Source organism: Kogia breviceps, chromosome 5, assembly GCF_026419965.1.
Source record: "Kogia breviceps isolate mKogBre1 chromosome 5, mKogBre1 haplotype 1, whole genome shotgun sequence".
NCBI lineage: Eukaryota > Metazoa > Chordata > Mammalia > Artiodactyla > Physeteridae > Kogia > Kogia breviceps.
Window position 1 is genome coordinate 55387106 of NC_081314.1, and position 21284 is coordinate 55408389.

Here is a 21284-nt window from a genome sequence, read left to right on the forward strand (position 1 = left end):
TTTCTGTTCATGGTTTCTCAAGCAAAACCTCAGAAGAATCACCTTTGGCTCCCCTCTCTTCTTTTTTTTTTTTTTTTTTTTTTTTTTTTGCGGTACGAGAGCCTCTCATTGTTGCGGCCTCTCCCGCTGCGGAGCACAGGCTCCGGACGCACAGGCTCAGCGGCCATGGCTCACGGGCCCAGCCGCTCCGCGGCACGTGGGATCTTCCCGGACCGGGGCACGAACCCGCGTCCCCTGCATCGGCAGGCGGACTCCCAACCACTGCACCACCAGGGAAGCCCTCCCCTCTCTTCTTCACTGTCTTCTCCACCCACTTCCCCATCACCACTTCTCAAATCCTACTGAAATCTGCTAGTTCTTTCTTCTGAAAAAAGATTCTCTTATTCACTTCATTCTTGGGCCCACTGGAACAAGGTAGTCAGACTCCCCATGTCTCTAGTATGAACTTTGTAAAATACCATCCTTATTCCCCTACCCTTCCCCTCCACCCCCCACCCTTTCCAAATTCCACCTCCCCTGGGATTCTCCAGCATTTAAGGAATGAGGGTCAATGACTCAGCCTGACTTTCAAGACTCTCCAGATATTGGTACAATTATATCCCACCAGCCCAATCCATACAAATTAACTACCCATCAACAGCAATTCCAAAACCCCAAAGCTCTGAAAATCCAAATTTTTTTTCATAGCTCATTTGTTAGCAAAACCTGACGTGAACTTGAGGTTATTACCTTTATTTATCCCACTTGATGTTGCACGAATATAAATGATTTGCATATAGGGTATTTCCTGGACTTTGCCAGGAGTGTAACGTAATATAGAGTATAGGTATTGTATTACCTTTCTAAAATCCAGAATCTTCTAATTTCTTTTTTTTAATTGAGGTAACATTGGTTTATAACATTATGTAAGTTTCATCTGTATGACATTATATTTCTACTTCTATATACACTACAGCATGCTCCCCACCAAAAATTTATTCTCCATCCATCACCATACAGTTTATCTCCTCTACCCATTTCACTCTCCCTCAACCCCTTCCCTTTTGGTAACCACTACTCTGTTCTCTGTAACTACATAATTATTTCTGTTGAGTTTGCTTATTTATTTTGTTTCTGTGTTTGTTTCCTTGTCTTTTACATTCCACATATCAGTGAAATCACATAGTATTTGTCTTTCTCCATCTGACTTATTTCACTTAGTATAATACTCTCAAGGTCCATTTATGTTGTTAAAAACGGCAAGATTTCATCTTGTTTCATGGCTAAGCAGTATTCCATTGTATATATTTACCACATCTTTATCCATTCATTCAATGATGGGCACTTAGGTTGTTTCCATATTTTGACTATTGTAAACAATGCTGCAATGAACATAAAGGTGTATATATCTTTTTGAATTAGGTGTTATTTTTGTATTTTTGAGGTAAATACCCAGAAACAGGATAGCTGGATCATACGGTAGTTCTATTCTTCATTTTTTGAGGCATCTCCATACTGCTTTCCAAAGCGGCTGCACCAATTTACATTCCCATCAACAGTGCATGAAAGTTCCCTTTGCTCCTCGTGGTTGCCAACATTTTTTATTTTTTCCCTTTTCGATAATAGGCATTCTAACAGGTGTGAAGTGATAAGTCATTCTGGTTTTGATTTGCATTTCCCTAACAATTAGCGATGTTGAATATCTTTTCGTGTGTCTGTTGTTCATCTGCATGTCTTCTTTGGAAAAATGTCTCTTTAGCTTTTCTGCCCATTTTTTTTTTTTTTTTTTTTTTTTTTTTTTTTTTTTTTTTTTTTTTTTTTGTGGTACGCGGGCCTCTCACTGTTGTGGCCTCTCCCATTGCGGAGCGCAGGCTCCGGACGCACAGGCTCAGCGGCCATGGCTCACGGGCCCAGCCGCTCTGCGGCATGTGGGATCTTCCCGGACCGGGGCACGAACCCGTGTCCCCTGCATCGGCAGGCGGATTCTCAACCACTGCGCCACCAGGGAAGCCCATCTGCCCATTTTTTAATTGGGTTATTTTTTGTTGTTGTTGAGTTATATTAATTCTTTATATATTTTGGATATTAACTGCTTATTAGATATATCATTTACAAATATCTTCTCCCATTCAGTAGGTTGTCTTTTTCATTTTGCTGTTGGTTTCCCCCTTTGTTGTTGGCATTTCTCATATGTGTGTTAAGATATAACATCTACCTGGAGTGCCTGTTTTTCTCCCTTCTTAGTCTCTACCTACTGAATTTCTGCCTATATTCACGGCCAGTTCCAAAACAGGTCCCCAATGAGTTATATATAAATATATATATGTATGTATATATATATATATATATATATATATATATATATATATATATTTAAATCTCTTGGTTCTTGAAACTTTTTGGATTTTGGTATTGTGGATCAGGTTTACAGTTGTGGAGAAGGCTTCACTGACAACTCATGCCAGATGATATTTCCCTCTGATGAATTACTAAGGCACTAGCTTAGTAATACCACCACTTACCTATTAGATAATAAGCTCTTTGAGAGTGAAAATAAGTGTTATACATTCTACACCACTGAAAACAGAGTTTAGAAATGATTTAACCTACTCTTCATTATCTCTTATTAGATATCTGAGTTTGAAACACTTGTCTCAACTAAATGGCAAGAATTATTTTCCCCATCAGCCATATATTAAATCTTGCTTAAAAGGTAAAGATTAGCAAACAATTACTGAATATAAGAAGAATAAAATTCAACCCTTTTAAAATAACTGTATCAAGGAAACAATGTGTTTGAAATTCTCCCTCTTGCAACATAATTTTAAGAGAAAATAATCTTGAAGATGGCTGAGTGATTTTGAATTAAAATATATAGTATAGAAATCTACCATAGTTACTAATCACATTTAGGATGAGCTGATTTTAGTGCAGTTTTTTCTACTTAAAAACCCACAGTGATCTTGCGTGCACTCTGTGGGCAGGAAGAAGACCCAACGCAGCCAAAAATAAAAATAAATAAATAAATTTATAAAAAGAAAAAAGAAAACACAGATCATACAAAAAAAGTATGGAAAACAAAGGAAACCATGATGAAGCATAAAAAACAAAACAATAATGAAAACAAAAACAAAAAAAACCCAGGCTTCGCTAGGAGCCCCGTTCAGCCATGGCCTTTTGCATTCAAGTGAAACATTGCAGAGAAGCTAATCCAGTTCATATCTTTAGGAAAGGAAGTTATTAACTAGAGTAAACATTCAGTTTCAAACTTATAATGAAGAGTCACTCTATGCTTAATTTGGGTTTCAAGTCCTATAAGACAATATAAGTTTTTTTTTTTTTTTTTTGCGGTACGTGGGCCTCTCACTGCTGTGGCCTCTCCCGTTGCGGAGCACAGGCTCCGGAGGCGCAGGCTCAGCAGCCATGGCTCACGGGCCCAGCCGTTCCGTGGCATGTGGGATCCTCCCAGACTGGGGCACGAACCCGTGTCCCCTGCATCGGCAGGTGGACTCTCAACCACTGTACCACCAGGGATGCCCAAGGCAATGTAAGTTTAAGTCATTACATGATTTAAATGTAGAGCTGTGCTCTTTGAACTTCCTTCATTATTAACAGTAGAACTTCCTTTCCCCTCCCCCAATACAAATTTACATGGCAGTCCAATATATAAAATAATATATGTGGGATTTTTCTGGTTGACACAGGTACCAATAGAGATAGGAGGGTCCGGGGCCCTCAGTATTATCCTCAGAGCCCCCCGAGAAACACCAGGATCCAAGGAATAGACTTTGCAAAGCACTGTGCCAGAAGGACTCAACTATACTTTGGCTTTCCTATTTAAGTAAATTTACTTTTTTCATATTAAAAAATTAAATTTGTAACTTAATGTAGTTAATGGAAAGAGTCCTCTCCATCCCCCACATCCCATATGCAGTGCATTAGCAAATGCTGTCAGCTCCACTTCAAGATGTATTCAGTGCCTGCCTGGTCACTACTTGCCACCCCTGTCTGCTCTGAAGAAAACGTTTGTAAAAATGCAAGTCAGACCTTGTCTGGCCTTTGCTCAAGACCATCTGATGCCTTCCTTTTTCACTCAACGTATAAACCAAAATTCTATAATCTACCCAACCCTCTCCGACTTTGCTCCTATCATTCTCCCCTAGCCCACCCGACATTTTTTTTTGACTTCAGCCACTCCTGGAACATACCAATCCCCTCCTGCCTCATAGTATGCACTAGCTATTCCTCCTGGCTGGACTCCCTCCCCACAGACATTATCTTATCCTGATTCTTCTCTCCCTTTTGATCTTTCTCGAAAACTCACTTCATTGGAAAAGCATTCTCTGACCCCCTCCCCATATAAAATAGTAACTCCTCCCCTCTGCCCTTCCCCCCTTCCCCTGCTGTACTGTTTTCCATGATAATTCTTACCACCTGACACATTGTGTTTGATGATCTATTTGTATATACAATTCCCATCCTTACTCTCCTACTAGTTAACAGAATTTTGTCTGTGTTGTTCATTCCATCCCTAGTATCTAGAACAGTGATTGACATAGGAGCTCAGTAAGTACTTATTTAAAGAACAAATGAGTCATATACATTTATTTTTGTATCCCCACTTATAGTTTTTAATGATTGTGCAATTCCATCAAGGGAATGAACTGTTCATTATGGTCTCAACCATCCTCCATCCTCTACTCTTGGATTTTAGGTTGTTTACTTTTTCTCTTCTCTCTCTCTCAATAAAAAACACTGCACTGGACGTGTATCCAGTTTATTAGGGAGAGGATTTCCATCAACACCTGAAAACCACCCACATTGCTGTCTCTAGTTCACCACTATGGGGATCACCCCTCTCAGCCTGCCATCAGCCTGAATTACTGAACGTATTCTGCACCCAGCTTGCATCTTCTTTTCCACTTGCCCCCAATCCTGCTGTCAGCAACACTAGCATTCAGTCCCCTTGACTTCATGTTTCACAACTTCATTCCTCCATCTCATCGTCAGTCCTAATGCAGCAAAGCCCCACTCTGGAATTACAAAGCAATACCTGGACCTGTTTGCAACCTTTTATCTTTAATGTCTGTCCTTGCATGCACCCCTGACCTGGCTCTCTGGACTTCCCAGTGCCCTCTCTCAGGGCTAAGTACGACGCTCTATGGAGCGCAGGAATTACTGTGAGCTATCGCTGAATCCACATAGCCATCAAGGACTAGCTGTATGCTAAATAAAGAAAATGTCTCCCCATATATGCTCTTCTCCATATTTTAATGTATATCAATGTTGTTAATGTATTTTATATCAATGTGATTTAACACAAACAAATTTACTGAACAGTTACATTGGAGCTTTAGTTCACTATATACGGTGAATCAGTTTAAAAGTTGCAGGGTCTCCAGACTACAGAATGCTGGAACCACTGCTCAAGGTCCAGCTTAATGTTCAGGGTCATTAGCTCCTGACAGCCACAAGTGACTCACAGCCAGTCATGCTAGCTGGGCTCTGTCTCAGTCGTCTCCTAAATAGTACACAGAACTGTGGCCTTAAGAATTTAGCCAAAAGGTCCTGATGTAGTCATCTGCGTATCTGCTAAATCACAAGTCTGAAGCATGACTTCTGGGAGACTGGTAAATCAGAACTTCTCTGGGCACATCACTTATCATCTCTAACCCTGCGTTGGTTCATCTGTAAAAAGGAGATAACACTGTTATTACCAAGCCCCACAAGTGCTCGGGGCAGTGAGCGGCAGAGTCTGCACACAGGAAATGCTAGCTTACAATTTTACTGTGGTTGCTATGTATTGTGATGATCACTTGTCACTAAATCCGATCCACTGCCCAATTCCTCCTCATTCCACCATATTTTAGGCCCTGATTAATTTATTCGAGAACCTAGTTCTTACAGAAACTTATCAGATTATCATTCTAAAAATATACGTGGGGTGAAAACTGTGAGAATGGAAAGCCAATCCAGAGACACAGTCACTCTGCTTAGCAGCAAAAGTTGAAGCCTACAGAGATTGTGGCACTTCACACATCACTTACCAGCGTTAGGTCTAGTGAGCCCCTGCTCAGACTCACTGGAAGAGTGAAAGAGTTTCAAGTGGGGCTTTAAACCATGGATTAAATTCTGACGACTCCTACAGTGATTACAGTCACCTGGAGAAAGTTGAGAGTTCTTTCTTTACAGAGATATAGATACATGTAAATATAGCAGGTTTTCTAAACTCAGAAGCAGCTTCAATCATTTTAAAAACAAGGCGAGGCTATAAAATCAGTCACAAACAGAAAACTGTAGAGCTTTAAGACAAATCTTAAAGAATGGTAAATTTATAAGATGTAGAAAATCTGACGTTTGAGGATAAAAGCTGGATGTATTTCTGGATAGAAAGAGACATGACATCTCTCATATGAAAAGTTTATAAAGTACACCTAATACTTTGCTTTTTCCTTCATAACTTGGCATTATTTTAGAAATGCTTAGTCATTCTGCAACCATTAGAAGCATGAATTGTGGTTGTTATGACTAGTGATGTGAATAAAACAATAAATCTGTTCTAAAATGAGTCAAACAGAGCCATGAAATGGCATGAGACTGAATAGGATGATATAATGACTTCTCAGCATTGTTCACTTTACTCCATTATAGAAGGACAAGTTCTGCAAACAGGTATACAGTGTCTGGCTATGGAGGAACGGAGCATAGTTGAGATAAATTCCAGTGCAGACGATGACTTACTGGAGGCACTGTCAATGCTGCTGATGCTGTCTGTGTTGCGTAGGTGGTGTCTGTGCAGCTGCCTGTAGAGGCTGAATCTGGAGAACTTTCTGGGCCTTCCTCTTCCTTTCAGTTTTGAATCTGCATCATCAACAGTCTTCAGGACAGGCAGATTTTTGTTAGATTCGTTTTTATCTTTGAGGCTTAAGGATTCCATAGACTCTGTTGTTTCAGCCTGAGAAAATTATTTAAAAAACAAAAAAAAAAGAAAGAAAAGAAAAGAAACTGCATAAGATAAGCTGCACTGTGGCCTTTTAATTCCAGTTTAAAGTTTACACATGATGGAGGCTCCCTAAGAGGCACACAATAATATGTGTGAGGTCAGCCACAGGGCAGTGGGCGATTCTTGTGTTGTGTTTAAATACTTCCAAAGGGATACCAGGAAGTCCATTATAGTTCCTCTTTCACTGGGCCAGAAAATTCATGCCAATTAACCTTTTGGTTTCAAATACAATTACATGAGTTATACTCACTGTTGAGCTACTGAACTTCTTCCTCTGATAAATATTAAGTAAGCGATGTTTTTTCTGTCAATTATTTTCCTCATTACCTTTTCACTAAATGTTTTCCCAGAAATGTCACCAACATATACAGCAGTAAAATAAGATGGAGCCCATCAAACTTTTTAATAAGCATATTGATATTTTGGTAACCATTTGAGTTGAAATAATAAGTATACAAATATAGGCATATAGAGATTTTGGCAGCTCTTGATTTGAAAGCTACTTTGAGAAGTTATTAACCTCCTGCTTTCAAACAGAATTCCCTAAATGACTCCAGACTGACCTATCCTACTTTTGTATGTCTGTAAGAAGGAAGATTTCAAAAAACTTGGCAGCTAATTGTAATAAGGTTGCTTATTTAACTTAAAAGTCCAATTTTGCCGCACATTTTGGTTTATGGACTTTTTTCCCAAATAGGAACTAAATCTTTAATTTAAGTGGAAAGCAAAAGGAACTGACTATGAGATAGCAAATGCTCTATCAAATCTGTTTTCTCTTCTTACAAGAGAAGAAACTGAGATTAACAGATGCATAGTTACAGGCTCACTAAGTGGTATTTGAAACCAGGTCTGTGTTGGACTCAATGTTCTTTACCTCTCCAGGGATATGCCCCCTCTCATTCAATCCATCAGTCAACCAATCACACGATTAATACACACTTATACAAACTGTGTCCCTTATATGCAGTTCCATAAAGGTGAAATTTACTAACTGTGAGGGAACCCAGAGAAGGTCCCCCGATGATGCGCTTTACGCTGCCCACGTCCGTGAGTCTGTGTTCATTGTCATCCCACCTTCCATAGGCCAGGTCAATCCCACCCACAAAGGCCACCGACTGGTCGATGATGATGAGTTTCTCGTGATGAGCCCACAGATATACACTGGATGACACGTGATCTGGGTGCCTCATCACCTTGAGAGAAAAAAAAACCACACGCGTAATATGCTTTCTAAAACGTCTTTCATATTATAATAAAATAGGTCTGTTTACTCCCCTGAACAACATTTCCTACAATTCAAATGCTAAAATGTACTATCTATACATCAAAGAAAATCCCCAAACTTCTAATTTTATCCTCAGTATTTAGCAGAGTATTTATTTATTTTATCTTCAGTGTGTACCCCTGGATACTTTTCAAAACTCCCCTGACCACCCTGGACCCCTCACATATGGGGGAAGCTGCCCTTTAGCTTGAAATTTGGCTGCATATTTCAATAAAAGGCAGCTCAATGGAATAGCAGATTCCCTTTTCCCCCAAAAGGGTTATGTTATACGCTATATAAAAAACACTAAGACTTTTTAGCCTACACCTATCTCTGACAAAATTTTTAATAAGTATATTGATATTTTGGCAGTCATTAAGTTGAACTAGTAATCATTGATATAGGGATATAGATGTTTTGGCAGCTCTTGATTTTAAAGGTAATTTAGGAAGCTATTAACCTCCTGGTTTCAAATGGAATTCTCTCTAAATAATCCCAGACTGACCTAATTTTGTATGTCGTTAAGTAGAAACATTCCAAAAACTTTGGAGGCAACTTTATTTTTTAATAACATGTTTCTATTGTGGTAAAATACACATAACATAAAATTTACCACATTAACCTTTCAAAGTGTACAGTTCAGTGGTATTAAGCATATTCATATAGTGCAACCATCACCACTATCCATCACCAGAACTTTTTACTTTGCAAAACTGCAACTCTATACCTATTAAACAAAAACTCCTTGTTCCCTCCTCCTCACAAAATCTGGCAACTACCATCTACTTTCTGTCTCTATGAATTTGACCACTATAGGGATCTCATGTAAATGGAATCACACAATATCTGTCTTTATGACTAGCTTATTTTACTTAGAATAATGTCTTCAAGGTTCATCCATGTTTTAACACATGTCAGAATTTCCTTCCTTTTTAAGACTGAAAAATATTCCATTGTATGTATATACCAATCCATTATTGAGAGTGTGATATTAAAGTGTCCAACTATTATTACAGAACTGTTTTATTTCACCCTTCAATTCTTTCAATGTTTGCTTTGTATATTTTGATGGTCAGTATTAGGTATGTAAATGTTTATAATTATTACATTTTCTTGCTGCATTGAACCTTTTATTAATATATAATGTCCTTCTTTATCTATTGTAAACTTTATTGATTTAAAGTCTATTTTGTCCAATATTAGTATAGCCACTCCTGCTCTCTTTTGGTTATTATTTACATGGAATACCTTTTTTTAATCGGGTGAAATATATAATCATTATATACTTTAAGCCTGCTGAAGATTAATTCATTGTCTTGATGTAGCTCAGTGACTGGGTGACAATATTTACTGATAGGCTTCAGGTCTTTGGTAAAATATCAAAAGGCTTTTTTCAAATTGCTTATCATGTTTATTCACGTTACTAGTACTTTAATACAAAGTGCTTTTAAGGAGGAGAGCACTTTAAATCTCCTAAAGGAGTTCTCTTTGTTGCTATCAGTGTTCAAGGGATATCCCAGGGAGATCATATTTAAGAGGTTCCAGGATAACCTTAATGAGGAGTACAGAAACTTGACAGGGCTCTTAAAACAACTCTAGGAAGAATGTTCTTGGCTAAATTATCAGGATAAGAGAAGCAGAAATGAGAACTCTGCTGACTCCATCAAGATCAGAAGTATAAGAAAGTATAATTATTTTATTTCTGAGAAGTTCACAATATTATTTACTCAAAATATACATTAGGAAATTCTAAAGATTACCACTGCTCAAAGTAAAATGTATCTGAAAAACTACAGAATAATAAAGAAGAAACATTGTTAAGCAAGATGATCTGAATACCTTTATGTTGGGGTGTAGATGTATCAAAGTCCTCTTGCTGTATTCACTATTGATTACAAGAGCAAGTTCCACCTCTTTGTAGAGCATAATGAAGATCCGCACCCCCTGTTGCTGTCACAAGAGAAAACACAGGGAGGAATAAGAATTTCTGGAGGTAGGTTATGATTTTCTTTTTCTTCTTCATTTCTGGGGCATTGTACTTTCTAAAAATTTTTTCTATAAACAAGTATAATAAAATATTTAATGAAAAATGCAATACAAGAAGGTGAAACATTAGTGTATATTAAGACACAAATATAAAAAATAAAAATTTATCTCCCTTCCATTCTATGATTTGTCATACTGAGATAGTCAATATTTGACTAATTATAGCCAGAAAGTTGAAATTGCAACTTTAAATACTAAAAGTATCTGATAGTCTTACCACTTTGAACATCTCAGAACACTTGACATTGAGGAAAGTTTTGACCTGATTCATGTTACAGGATTAGGATTTCTGCTTGTTTTTATTATACCACAAAGAATTGAAATAACAGTGTTTTTAAAACTCTGATGCAATAAATTATGCTAAACATGGCTTAAATGTTTCTGGAGGTATTTTCATAGAATTTTTCTTTATTAAAAAATTATTTCAGTGGAAAAAACATTTCTCAGTCTTCAGAGGTGAATGTATTGGTTCATACTCTTAACCCATAATTAAATCATTAATGTCTATTTCACCACTGAAATGACTTCTTCAGAAGTCAGCTTCTCTAACATTCAAAAATCCCCGAGTTTTAGCAGCAGCACAGAAATGAACTTTGATCCATCCTTAGACCTTGGACCTAAAAGAAAGTAGATAAGGCTGTTGTGAAGGTCAAATTAAACCAAAATTGCCTCATAAACTTTAATATGCTATACAAATAATATTTATTCTTCATATTAACCATCAAAAAAATGTCCAACAACTGGTAGTATAGAAAAGTACTAGTATTTTCTTTCCTAGTTCTGGGCGATGACAAGGTTTTAGCTTTTGATAAATTGCCTGACACCTGAATGTCCTCCCCCATCCCTGTCCGCTTACACAGTTCCACCACCAACATACAGTTCCTCCAGGAAACCCTATTTTATCTACCCCCACTCCTTTTTTTTTTTTTTTTTTTTTTTTTTTTTTTTTTTTTTTTTGCGGTACGCGGGCCTCTCACTGTCATGGCCTCTCCCGTTGCGGAGCACAGGCTCCGGGCGCGCAGGCTCAGCGGCCATGGCTCACGGGCCCAGCCGCTCCGCGGCATGTGGGATCTTCCCGGACCGGGGCACGAACCCGTGTCTCCTGCATCAGCAGGCGGACTCTCAACCACTGCGCCACCAGGGAAGGCCTACCCCCACTTCTTATGTCACTCTTTTACTTTCTAGGTTTGCATCCTCAGTGTTGCTGTGCAGTTTGCAACATTTTAATTTGCATTTACTGTACCCAGCAGCTCTGAAAGCATTCTGAAACATATTACATGCATATTGGGTACTGTAGCTACACCTAGGCATTTAATATCATACAGATTTAAGACAAGAAGTTTTCCATAATACTTTCTACAGTAATTGAGATGCAGGCATATCTAATAAACTAGAGTGAATAATTTAGTTACAGTTTAAATGTAATCTATGGTAATTAGGTATTGTTCATAATGGACATTTGAGTCACAAATTTAAGAAGGCTTACTGGTTGAACACATCTAATTTATAAGAACTGGATATTTTTGCAATTCTATAAAAATGTGAAATAACATAGGAGTTAATATTTTTAGGCTGCAAGATGTAAAATCTTGGAGTAAACCAAACATATATACAGTTCCCCAATGTTGCTCTGCCAATAAAAAGCATATTTTGGCCCCTAAATCCTTATAATAACACATCACTTCAAAATACTAACTATCTTACTTGATGTTAGTAATATCTGAAAAGTGTGCATATTTTTGAAGGGATACACTAGATTTACATTCTGGTCTGCATTAAAGAAATCTGAGTACTAAGAGAAGACCCATTCTTGCTCTGAAAAAAAAAAAACAGGATTAAAAATACATATGTCATTTTATTTCTCTGGTTAACAGCTGACTTTTGGAACTTGCTTGTTACTTATTATATTATGCAACTATTGTTGTAATCAAGTACATAAGTACAGACTTGAGTAAAGAAATAAGGAAGTGAAAGTGCAGGCAGGAAGTGAACAGATTAATTTCTAATGATCTGGCCAGTGAGCACTCTAAATGAAAACTAGAACATTATTTTATTTTTCTCCTCTACTATTCAGATTTACTTTGCTATTTGAATATTTTAGGATTCAGCACTGAATAGCAGTTAAAAAAACAGCCTCCCATTGAATGACATAATATAAAGTTTAAGACCCCCAATTTCAACCTAAATTATAGAACATTACACCTGACATCTTTCATCGCAGTTCATTTGTTTTAAATGGATGAAATTCTGCTTCTTAGGCTTATGAGATTATTACTCATGAAGTACAGTAATTGAAAATTAGGAACTGGCCTGAATCTTACAATTTTCCATTTATCTGCATAACTAATGGATTTTTTAAATAACAGAGATTTTAATGCTAATGGATTATAGCATTATCCTCCATCTATTAATACCTGACATTTTCTTCTATACTGTGTCTTTTCACATTGAAATAAATAACTCTGCAGGAAATAGGATAGACACTTTTAAGTCATTTTAGCTTAAATAGAAATGACTAATAAGGAAGTAATTAAATATAAAAAGTTCATCTTTATGTAGTCTGGTTTACAATTATTTACTTAAGTCCATGTCCACAATAAACAGTTAATTAGTGACAAGATTCCTGTGATAATAAAGCAATAAATTCCTCTTCTTTTGGTCAAGGTATTACAACACTGCCATAAACTCTAAACTATAAAGGGCAAAGCAAAATACGTCCCTTGGGAATGAAGGCATTTGTTGGGCCATAATAGTGCAGACTTATACAAAATATGGGAAATATTTGTGCAAAATGAAAGCTAAATTAGAAAAAAAAAGGACTGATGTTAATTCTGTAACTTCAAAAATACACTTTTGAAGTATCCAGTGTTTTACCAATGCCTTTTAGTGACCCCAGGGGAAATTACTTTTTGCTCAGAAGAAAAGTATTAATAGGGGAAGTAGGAAAACAAATAGCCTGGACTAGACTGTGCTTCTTACGTTTCTACGCCATGTTTCTTATCTCTGCTGCAGTCAACTAACCCAAGGATTCCACAGAATAAATTTTATGACACCTGAGTTTAAAAAGATAAAAGTTCTATCCTCTTTTCTAATTAGTTTTTTTTTTTTTTTTTTTTTTTTTTTTGCGGTATGCGGGCCTCCCACTGCCGTGGCCTCTCCCGTTGCGGAGCACAGGCTCCGGACGCACAGGCCTGGCGGCCATGGCTCACGGGCTTAGTTGCTCCGCGGCATGTGGGATCTTCCCGGACCAGGGCACGAACCCGCGTCTCCTGCATCGGCAGGCGGACTCTCAACCACTGCGCCACCAGGGAAGCCCCTCTAATTAGTTTTTAAGCAAGTAGAGCAGATGTAATACTATTAACAGTAGGAATTTTTAGGTGCTTTACACATACAAATGCATGTGAAGAAAATGAAAAATATACATCTTTTAGAGTTGAAATCAAGAGACTTTGCTTCTGAGCCAGCTTTTTCTCTGACTGTTCAAGCACTGTGGTCAAAATATTTTCTAAATGTAGCTAAGTTTGTCCATTGCCTAAAGATAGCTTAGCTAACACATCTCCAGGATCATCACTTGTCAAGAGCTTCCCCGGTGGAGGGGGGGGGATGGGAGGTGGAGGTGTGCGATATTTTAGGAACATGCAAAGTAAAGGATAAAAAAAAAATCGTATCCTCACCATTTAAATGAAAGCAGCACTGGGATGTAAGAGCACACATGCTCATGTGCCTTTTTTTAAAACCAGTTTTGGTCAAAGCACAGTCCTTAAGGTTGAAGATCCCTTCCCTCCTTCCCTGCCATGCCCTTCTAGCCCACCATTTTGGTAAGATTCCCTTTGACTTTTCTCTGCAGTGATGTAATTATTCATCTCGTTTGACAAACCTGGACATCCTTCCCTCCTGTTGGTCACTGACTGCAACTCTAGAATGTGCCTTGTGGCCCAGGACAGAAAGAAATTAACCTGACGACAAAATCCTCCCTGAGAACCTAGGTTCTGTTAAGTCTCCAGGTGGCTGCACTTGAAGAATCTTTTGGTGCAAGTCTCATCAGAAATATCACATATTTCTAAGGTTAAAATATACAAATTGGATACAGGGATGCAGTTACGATAACTATGATACAACTTACCTCACCTCTTATTTTTTTTATTTTTTTAATTTTTTTTATTTTTATTTATTTATTTTTTTGTGGTATGCGGGCCTCTCACTGCTGTGGCCTCTCCCGTTGCGGAGCACAGGCTCCGGACGCACAGGCCTAGCGGCCATGGCTCACGGGCCCAGCCGCTCCGCGGCATGTGGGATCTTCCCGGACCAGGGCACGAACCCGTGTCTCCCGCATCGGCAGGCGGATTCTCAACCACTGCGCCACCAGGGAAGCCCCCAACCTCACCTCTTAGTGCAATAAATGCAGAACTGTGAAAACCCTGGGATGCTGCTTTGAGTTAAAGCAGTCTGCCTCTCAACATTGGCTTACACTATTTTAAATGGTGACATTGCATATCAGAAGGTCAAACAAACAGGAAAATATCAACTTGGCTATTACCAGAGAAACAAAATATTGTATTTTCCCCCTAAGAAACATCCATTGAAAGAAATGTTTACCTATATGTTGGCTATAAGGCAGAGACACTAAATTTCTCCCCAAAGATCTGCATAATCAGATAGAAGAAAAAAATAATTCATTTCAATCAACCTTGCGGACCTCTGGGACCCATTAATGCAAGAATAAATGCTATTTTAAACCCAGTACTTTGTGAAGCTAGTGGCTTTCAGAAACTAAATTATTTATGTGAAGCAGTGTTTATGAGCATATGAAATGTCAATTTGGAATGATCTGAATGTTAAAAATTTAATAATATTGTGTAACTGGATTAAGGATGAGCAATTCTCTTAAATGTACCACTGAGAAATTAATATTTAATAGTATTACTATTTCCTTAGGAAATTAAAAAAATCATTTCAGGCAATTTAAAAATTACAAGTTTCAAAAAGCAGATGAAATTGAAACAAACAAAGCACGGTTATCAGGCAGCACTATTTACCTGGTCATGGTATTTACCTGGTACCTCACAGGATTCATGGGCCGTAAAAGCAAAGAGAAGCCATGATAGTGACAGAAAAGGGACCTGGCAGATATGCTGAGGGGAATAAACAAACACACACCAGCTACCATGAAGGCAGGTTTGCAGGACCTGCCTCCTGAGCTCTGAGCCTTTCTGGAGTACACTTAGATGTTCTGTAGGCACCTCACACGCACATGATCCAAAATGTAGCTCTCTGACTCTGGGTTCTTCCCACTTCCTCCTACTACCAGATTCACCACCCCAACACACCATTTTTATCAGATCACCCTTCTTCCATCATACCCCCCCACCCCACAGTGGTTCTCCACTGTTGTCCGTAAAGTGCAAACCACTGGCTTGACTCACAAAGCCTCCACATCCCAACTGCCTTTCCAGCTTGATCCCCCATCCTACCTATGCTAACACTCAGGTGTCATCAACTATGTCACCTTGCTGTGGCTGACAAGGCCTTATGAATTCCTGCATCCAGAATGTTTCCTCATCACACTTCCTATACCTAGAAAGCTCTTTCTTAAAAATTTCTGGCCCATACTAAATGCCCTAAATTCCTCATGTTGTGAGGGTCTTCTACATCAGACCTACCCAATGCTCTCCCTCCTGCTTTGAATCTTGGCACTGTCTCTGTACCCAGCTGACTCTTGGGTAGGTTTTTAAGCTCCTTCAGGTCAAGAATCATGTCTTTTATTTTTTTACATTCCCATGTGATTAGCCAAGTGCCCTGCAGGTAAGAGGCATTCAACAGAAACATCTTAATTGAAACCTAAAAGAGTAAAGTATCAGATAAGGAGAGGATTTTCTGTTATGAATTGATGATCGCTAGGCAAGGCTGGAAAAACTTATGAGAATGGAGTTTCTGGAGTTTACTTTGAGAGGAGAAATGGGAAAGCTGCCATTTCACAGAGAGAAACATGGAGAAAGTCATAGCCCATTCAATATGTAGAAAGAGGTTTGGTAAGGCTAGGACTAAGCCCAGGACATGAGTCCTTCAGCAAGCCCTCCACGGGCGGGGATGGAATCCTATTCACACACATGGCATCCTTAGTAATTAGTGTAGTACCAGGCTCAGAGAAGACACAGTAACTGTATGATGGATTATTTAATGAATATGCAAATAATGCTTTTCAAGACCAGAATTTCCAATTTTGTGAATGGAAGTCTGTTGAGACAACAAATTAGACTGGCCTTGAAAATGATGCTGTTGGCAGAACATGTGTCTGAAATAAAGACAATCAACTTCTTTTGCCTTTAATGTCAACAGTGAGGTCTGACTATACTATCCCCAGAAATCCTAAACTAAAGGCATGGGGAAAAGACATTGAAAGAAAGGGGAAAGGTGAGTGGGAAAGGGGTAGTGGAATGTAGAGGATGGAAAAAAAGAAATAAGTGATGGCTATGAGAAATAGAAAATACTGATACTAACTCCAATTACTTAGGACCTACAAATCTGCTAGAATGTTTCATGACAGAATTCTAAAAATTAAGACAGTTTCAAATAATAGTAAAAAGGCTACTAACACTCCCTAATTTGGACATGATTAATAATAAATTGAACTTAATTCAACTTAATTTAACTCAGTTGAGGACCAACCACATAAAAAATTTCATTAGAAATATGAATGTGAAGTAGTCATTGGTGAGCCTATACTGCTTCAGTTGTTTACTTTTTATAACAAAAAAAGCACACTCAATGCTCACCCAGGATCTACAGGGTCACACTATTTCACACTATTACCATGAACTGTCCCAAAACTGGAACCACCAATTCTTTATGTCCTTCCATTTGACATGCTTCAACATCAGCTTGACCCCATCTGACTGAAATCATTCTCAGATGACTCTGAATTTTGCTCAAATGACAAAATAATCAAAAATAAATAAATACAATTCTATGTTTCATTTCATCATTTATTACTCAGTGATGAAATTTTATTACAATTTTTTGCTTAACAAATCAGCTGCCTACAACTGATTAAAAAACAAAAAATTAGAGTTGGTAATATAATCCATGCTGTGAATTAGGTCAAAATATTTATGATTCAAAAGTAATGGGAAAAATATCAGAACCAAATGAACTTGAAAACAGTAAGTATTCTACTTTTTGTCAAGCTCTAAAGAAAAAAGTTATAAGTGTATATGAAGGGCTTTGGGAAAAAAAGGCATTTCAGAGGCAATAAACTTTTTAAAAATTACATCAGCATTTGTTAGGAAAGTACATACTGCTTTTCTCTTAAGAATGTAGTCCAATCTCCAACGATTTCCTTCAACCACCGGACGTTTCAGGAAGATTTCTGGACTCAACCTGAAATCATGAAACCAAGATTTCAAGAAACTAAAACAAAATATAAAGTTCTGATTGTGTCATAGGAAGCAGAGGCAATTTTAGCTCAAATGCCATCACCAACCTCCACTGTGGCAGGTCATCCAAAGTTCCACTATGAGTCCACATACAACTTCATATGGGAACAGCAGCCTTTACCCCAAAAAAGTCAATTTCAATTTCTCTATCTTACTCACACACCATACATACACACACTTGCAGATACTATTGAGTGTCCACCTTCTCCTTCCTTGCTGTCAGAGCCCACCTCCCATGACTGAATGTGAATATTCTAAATAATTGCTTTCCCAGACTCCTGTGCAGCTCCAGCACAAAATAACACAATCCTGTACAATGAGATATATGAGGAGGTACACGAGGGGTTAATGGAAAAGTTCTTTCTCTGATGACAGGAAGAGACACACGCACACACACAAAAAACCCCAGGAAAAGCGGCTCTAGGATGGATGTTGTATGGGGGTGTGATGCTTAGACAGGTGCAGCCAAATGGAAATTTAAGGGCAAAGCCAGAACCCTGAAATCACTGAATTACTTCACCAACTTTAGTACTGCCTAACTTTAGATTTCTCATTCACTGAGACAAATCCTCACTGTTTAAGCCACCTTTAGTTGAGCATTCTAGCAACCTAGGCCAAAAGTGTTCTAATAGATAAACATGAACACTGATTTCCTATACCAAGCAGTGTCCACAGGAACCTGGGGCTTTCTAAGCAGGGAGGAAGGCAGGCTTGCTGATAGATGAACTTTTCCCAGTGTGAGAATGGACCCCTAGGTTCTTCTCCTTAGTAGTGCCACAAGCAGCACAGTACAGGAGTCACTTTTTCCCTTGGGGGTGTGTTCAAAATTATTGCCTGAATTAAACTGGTAAGTAGTGTACCTCCTCTATAATGGGAAAAACAAACAGAAAAAACAATAAAGAAAATTTCATCCACTGAAATGCTAGACCTGGAGGAGTGGGGTAGACTGTGTAAGGATCAACGCCTTACAGAATACTAGGGTGGAATACTGGCTTAGCCAGGGAGTCTTCTAGGCATGTGAAAACAACAGGGTTTAAAGGAGCTAAAGAGATTAAAAGAAATAATTTTACGCTGTTTCGTTCAGTTTAAGAAAATAAAAACCCAGAGAAAAAAGTATCTAAAGAAACTCATATTGGGTAAGATAAATAAGAAAACAAACAAGTAGAAGGGTGTGTACAGTATAAATATTAACATATTTAGTTTAGAATAGGAAACAACTCAAACAAACAAACAAAAAATGCAGCAACTGATAGGAAAAGATCTAAGATGAATTAAAAACATCTGTTTTAAATAGAAAAGTGCGTCATTGGGCACTGCTAGTTCACTGAAAGTAGAACATACCCAACAACATATATACACTTGCAATTTTTGATGTACACATTAATTATGGGCTCGGAGGGCTTCAGTTTTGGGGCCATTTTCAAGTCTATACTCTGCAATTAAGTCTTTATCATCTTTTTTTTTAATCTAAAAGCACTGTGCACCCTGTATGCAGAGTATTCTATTAGATGCTTTGGAGGATCTTAAGCAGGCTCTCAAGGAGACCTGGATTTTGAGGATAATACATGAAAAGATAAAAATAGTCATGCTATAAAAACTAACAGTCATGCTATAAACAAAGTATAAACAAAGGCAAGGAGAGAATAACTATGACCCACAAGCATCATTATGTCAAGATCTTTACTAAGTAATTATTAGCTAAGCAAAATTCAAAAGAATTCTGTAATACTACATTTCATTGAGTTTAGGACACCAATGACTGTAAGATGCATCATTACTGTGTGTATCACTAAAAGAGAAAAAAATAATGACAGCTATAACTATAAGATGTTATTGAGTGTATGAGGTATTACGACTTCAGAGACGTTAAAATGTGCTTCTAAGTAAATGCTCCTTTTAGAAGATTTTATAGCTGTAAATGCTTGTATGAGAAAAAAAGCTTAAAATCGATGATCAGAGCTTCCATCTTAAGAAGACAAAAAATAATAATAAATTAAGAAAAAGTAAGAAGAAGGATGGGAATAATAGATAAGAATGGAACCCAATGCAATATAAAATAGAACAACAGTAGACAAAACTCAATGAAACCAAAATCTAGCCCTTTGAAAAGATTAATAAAACTGACAAACTAGCTAGATTAAAACAGAAAAAAGGAGTTTGACTATTTCAGATTTCTTATTTAAGTGGGAAGAAATAATATCAATCCTACCCAAACTCTTTCAGGAAACAAAGGCAGGGGAAATACCACCTCATACAATGAGGCTAGCATTATCCTAATACCAAAACCAAACAAAGACAATCCAAGAAAAGAAAAAAATTAAGTACAATATTCCTTATGATCATAGAGGCAAAAATCTTTACCAAAACATCACAACTTATAAAAAGGATAACAGATCATGACAAAGTGGGGTTATTTCTAAGAATGCAAGCTTGGTTTAAAAGTTGAAAATCAATCAATGCAATTCAGCACATTAACAGAAAAAAAGAAAAAAATGGTCATTTCAATACATGCAGAAAAAAGTCTTGACAAAATCCAATACCCATTCAGAATAAAAAGTCTCAATACATTATAAATAGGAAGGAATTTCTTCAAAGTAATAAAAGGCACCTATTAAAAAAAATCTACCTAAAGCATATAATAAAAGACTGAAAGCTTTTCTTCTAAGACTGAGAATAAGAAAGATGTCTGTTCTCATCACTTCTATTCAACATTTTACTGATGATGCTAGCCAATGCAATAAGGAAGAAAAAGAAAGAAAAAGGAAAAGAAAAAAAGAAATACAAGGCATGCAGATTATGAAGGAAAAAGGAAAACTGTCATTATTCCCACATCACATGATCATCTATGGAAAAATCCTAGGGCATCTACAAAAAAGCTATTCACACTAGTAAGTGAACTAAGCAAGACTGCAGTAAATAAGATCAATATAAAAAATCAATTGCATTTCCATATGCTGGCAGTAAACAATTGGAACATGAATTTTTAAAAATACCATTTACAATAACATAAAAAAACACAAATTACTTAGTGATAAGTGCAAGACCTGTATATGGAAAGTACAAAACACTGATGAGAAAATTTAAATAAGATCTAAAAAAATGGAGAGATATACAGTGTTTATGAATTGGAAGACTCAATACTGAGAAAGAAGAAAAAAATTGACATACTGTCTAACCAGTGGTGATTTTACCATTCTTTTCCCTCTGATTTCTCAGTTGGGAGGGAGAACCTGGAAATGGGCATTGGCACTGGTAGAGAGAGCCTCAGAAGTCCTCTAGTTCAGGCTTAAGGAGGAAGAGTGGGATTTCCTGACAGTGATAGTGGTGGCAGGGAGGGGCCCACAGGCATCAAAAATGAGGAAATGGAACTTTCCTCTCCAATGGAAGAGCTGTGGTTCCAAGAGGAAAATATAAATATCCATTGCTTGGCTCTGGACACAAAGTGTCATTGAAGAAAGTGTGTAGCAGAGCAGGGTAAATAAAGCCTCTTTCTAGCAAGGGGACTAAAAAGGGAAGCCAAAGGCAACCCATAAGGGGTGGGTATACCATGGAGAGAAAG

The 21284-nt window shown here is 37.6% G+C and overlaps 1 protein-coding gene across 4 annotated transcripts in view; it reads right to left on the minus strand.

The window, feature by feature from the left end:
• PLD1 (phospholipase D1) overlaps positions 1-21284 on the minus strand; it is a 217957-nt gene that overhangs the window by 69534 nt on the left and 127139 nt on the right. For 2 of the 4 annotated variants that reach the window (XM_067034015.1, XM_067034014.1), the window contains 5 exons: positions 17588-17669; positions 10086-10196; positions 7975-8175; positions 6721-6934; positions 6027-6140 (listed from right to left, as the gene is read on the minus strand). In XM_067034015.1, coding sequence (XP_066890116.1) covers positions 6027-6140; positions 6721-6934; positions 7975-8175; positions 10086-10196; positions 17588-17669 — 722 coding nt within the window. The remainder of the gene's footprint in view (positions 1-6026; positions 6141-6720; positions 6935-7974; positions 8176-10085; positions 10197-17587; positions 17670-21284) is intronic. The other 2 variants (XM_067034017.1, XM_067034016.1) reach the window with 1 other exon arrangement.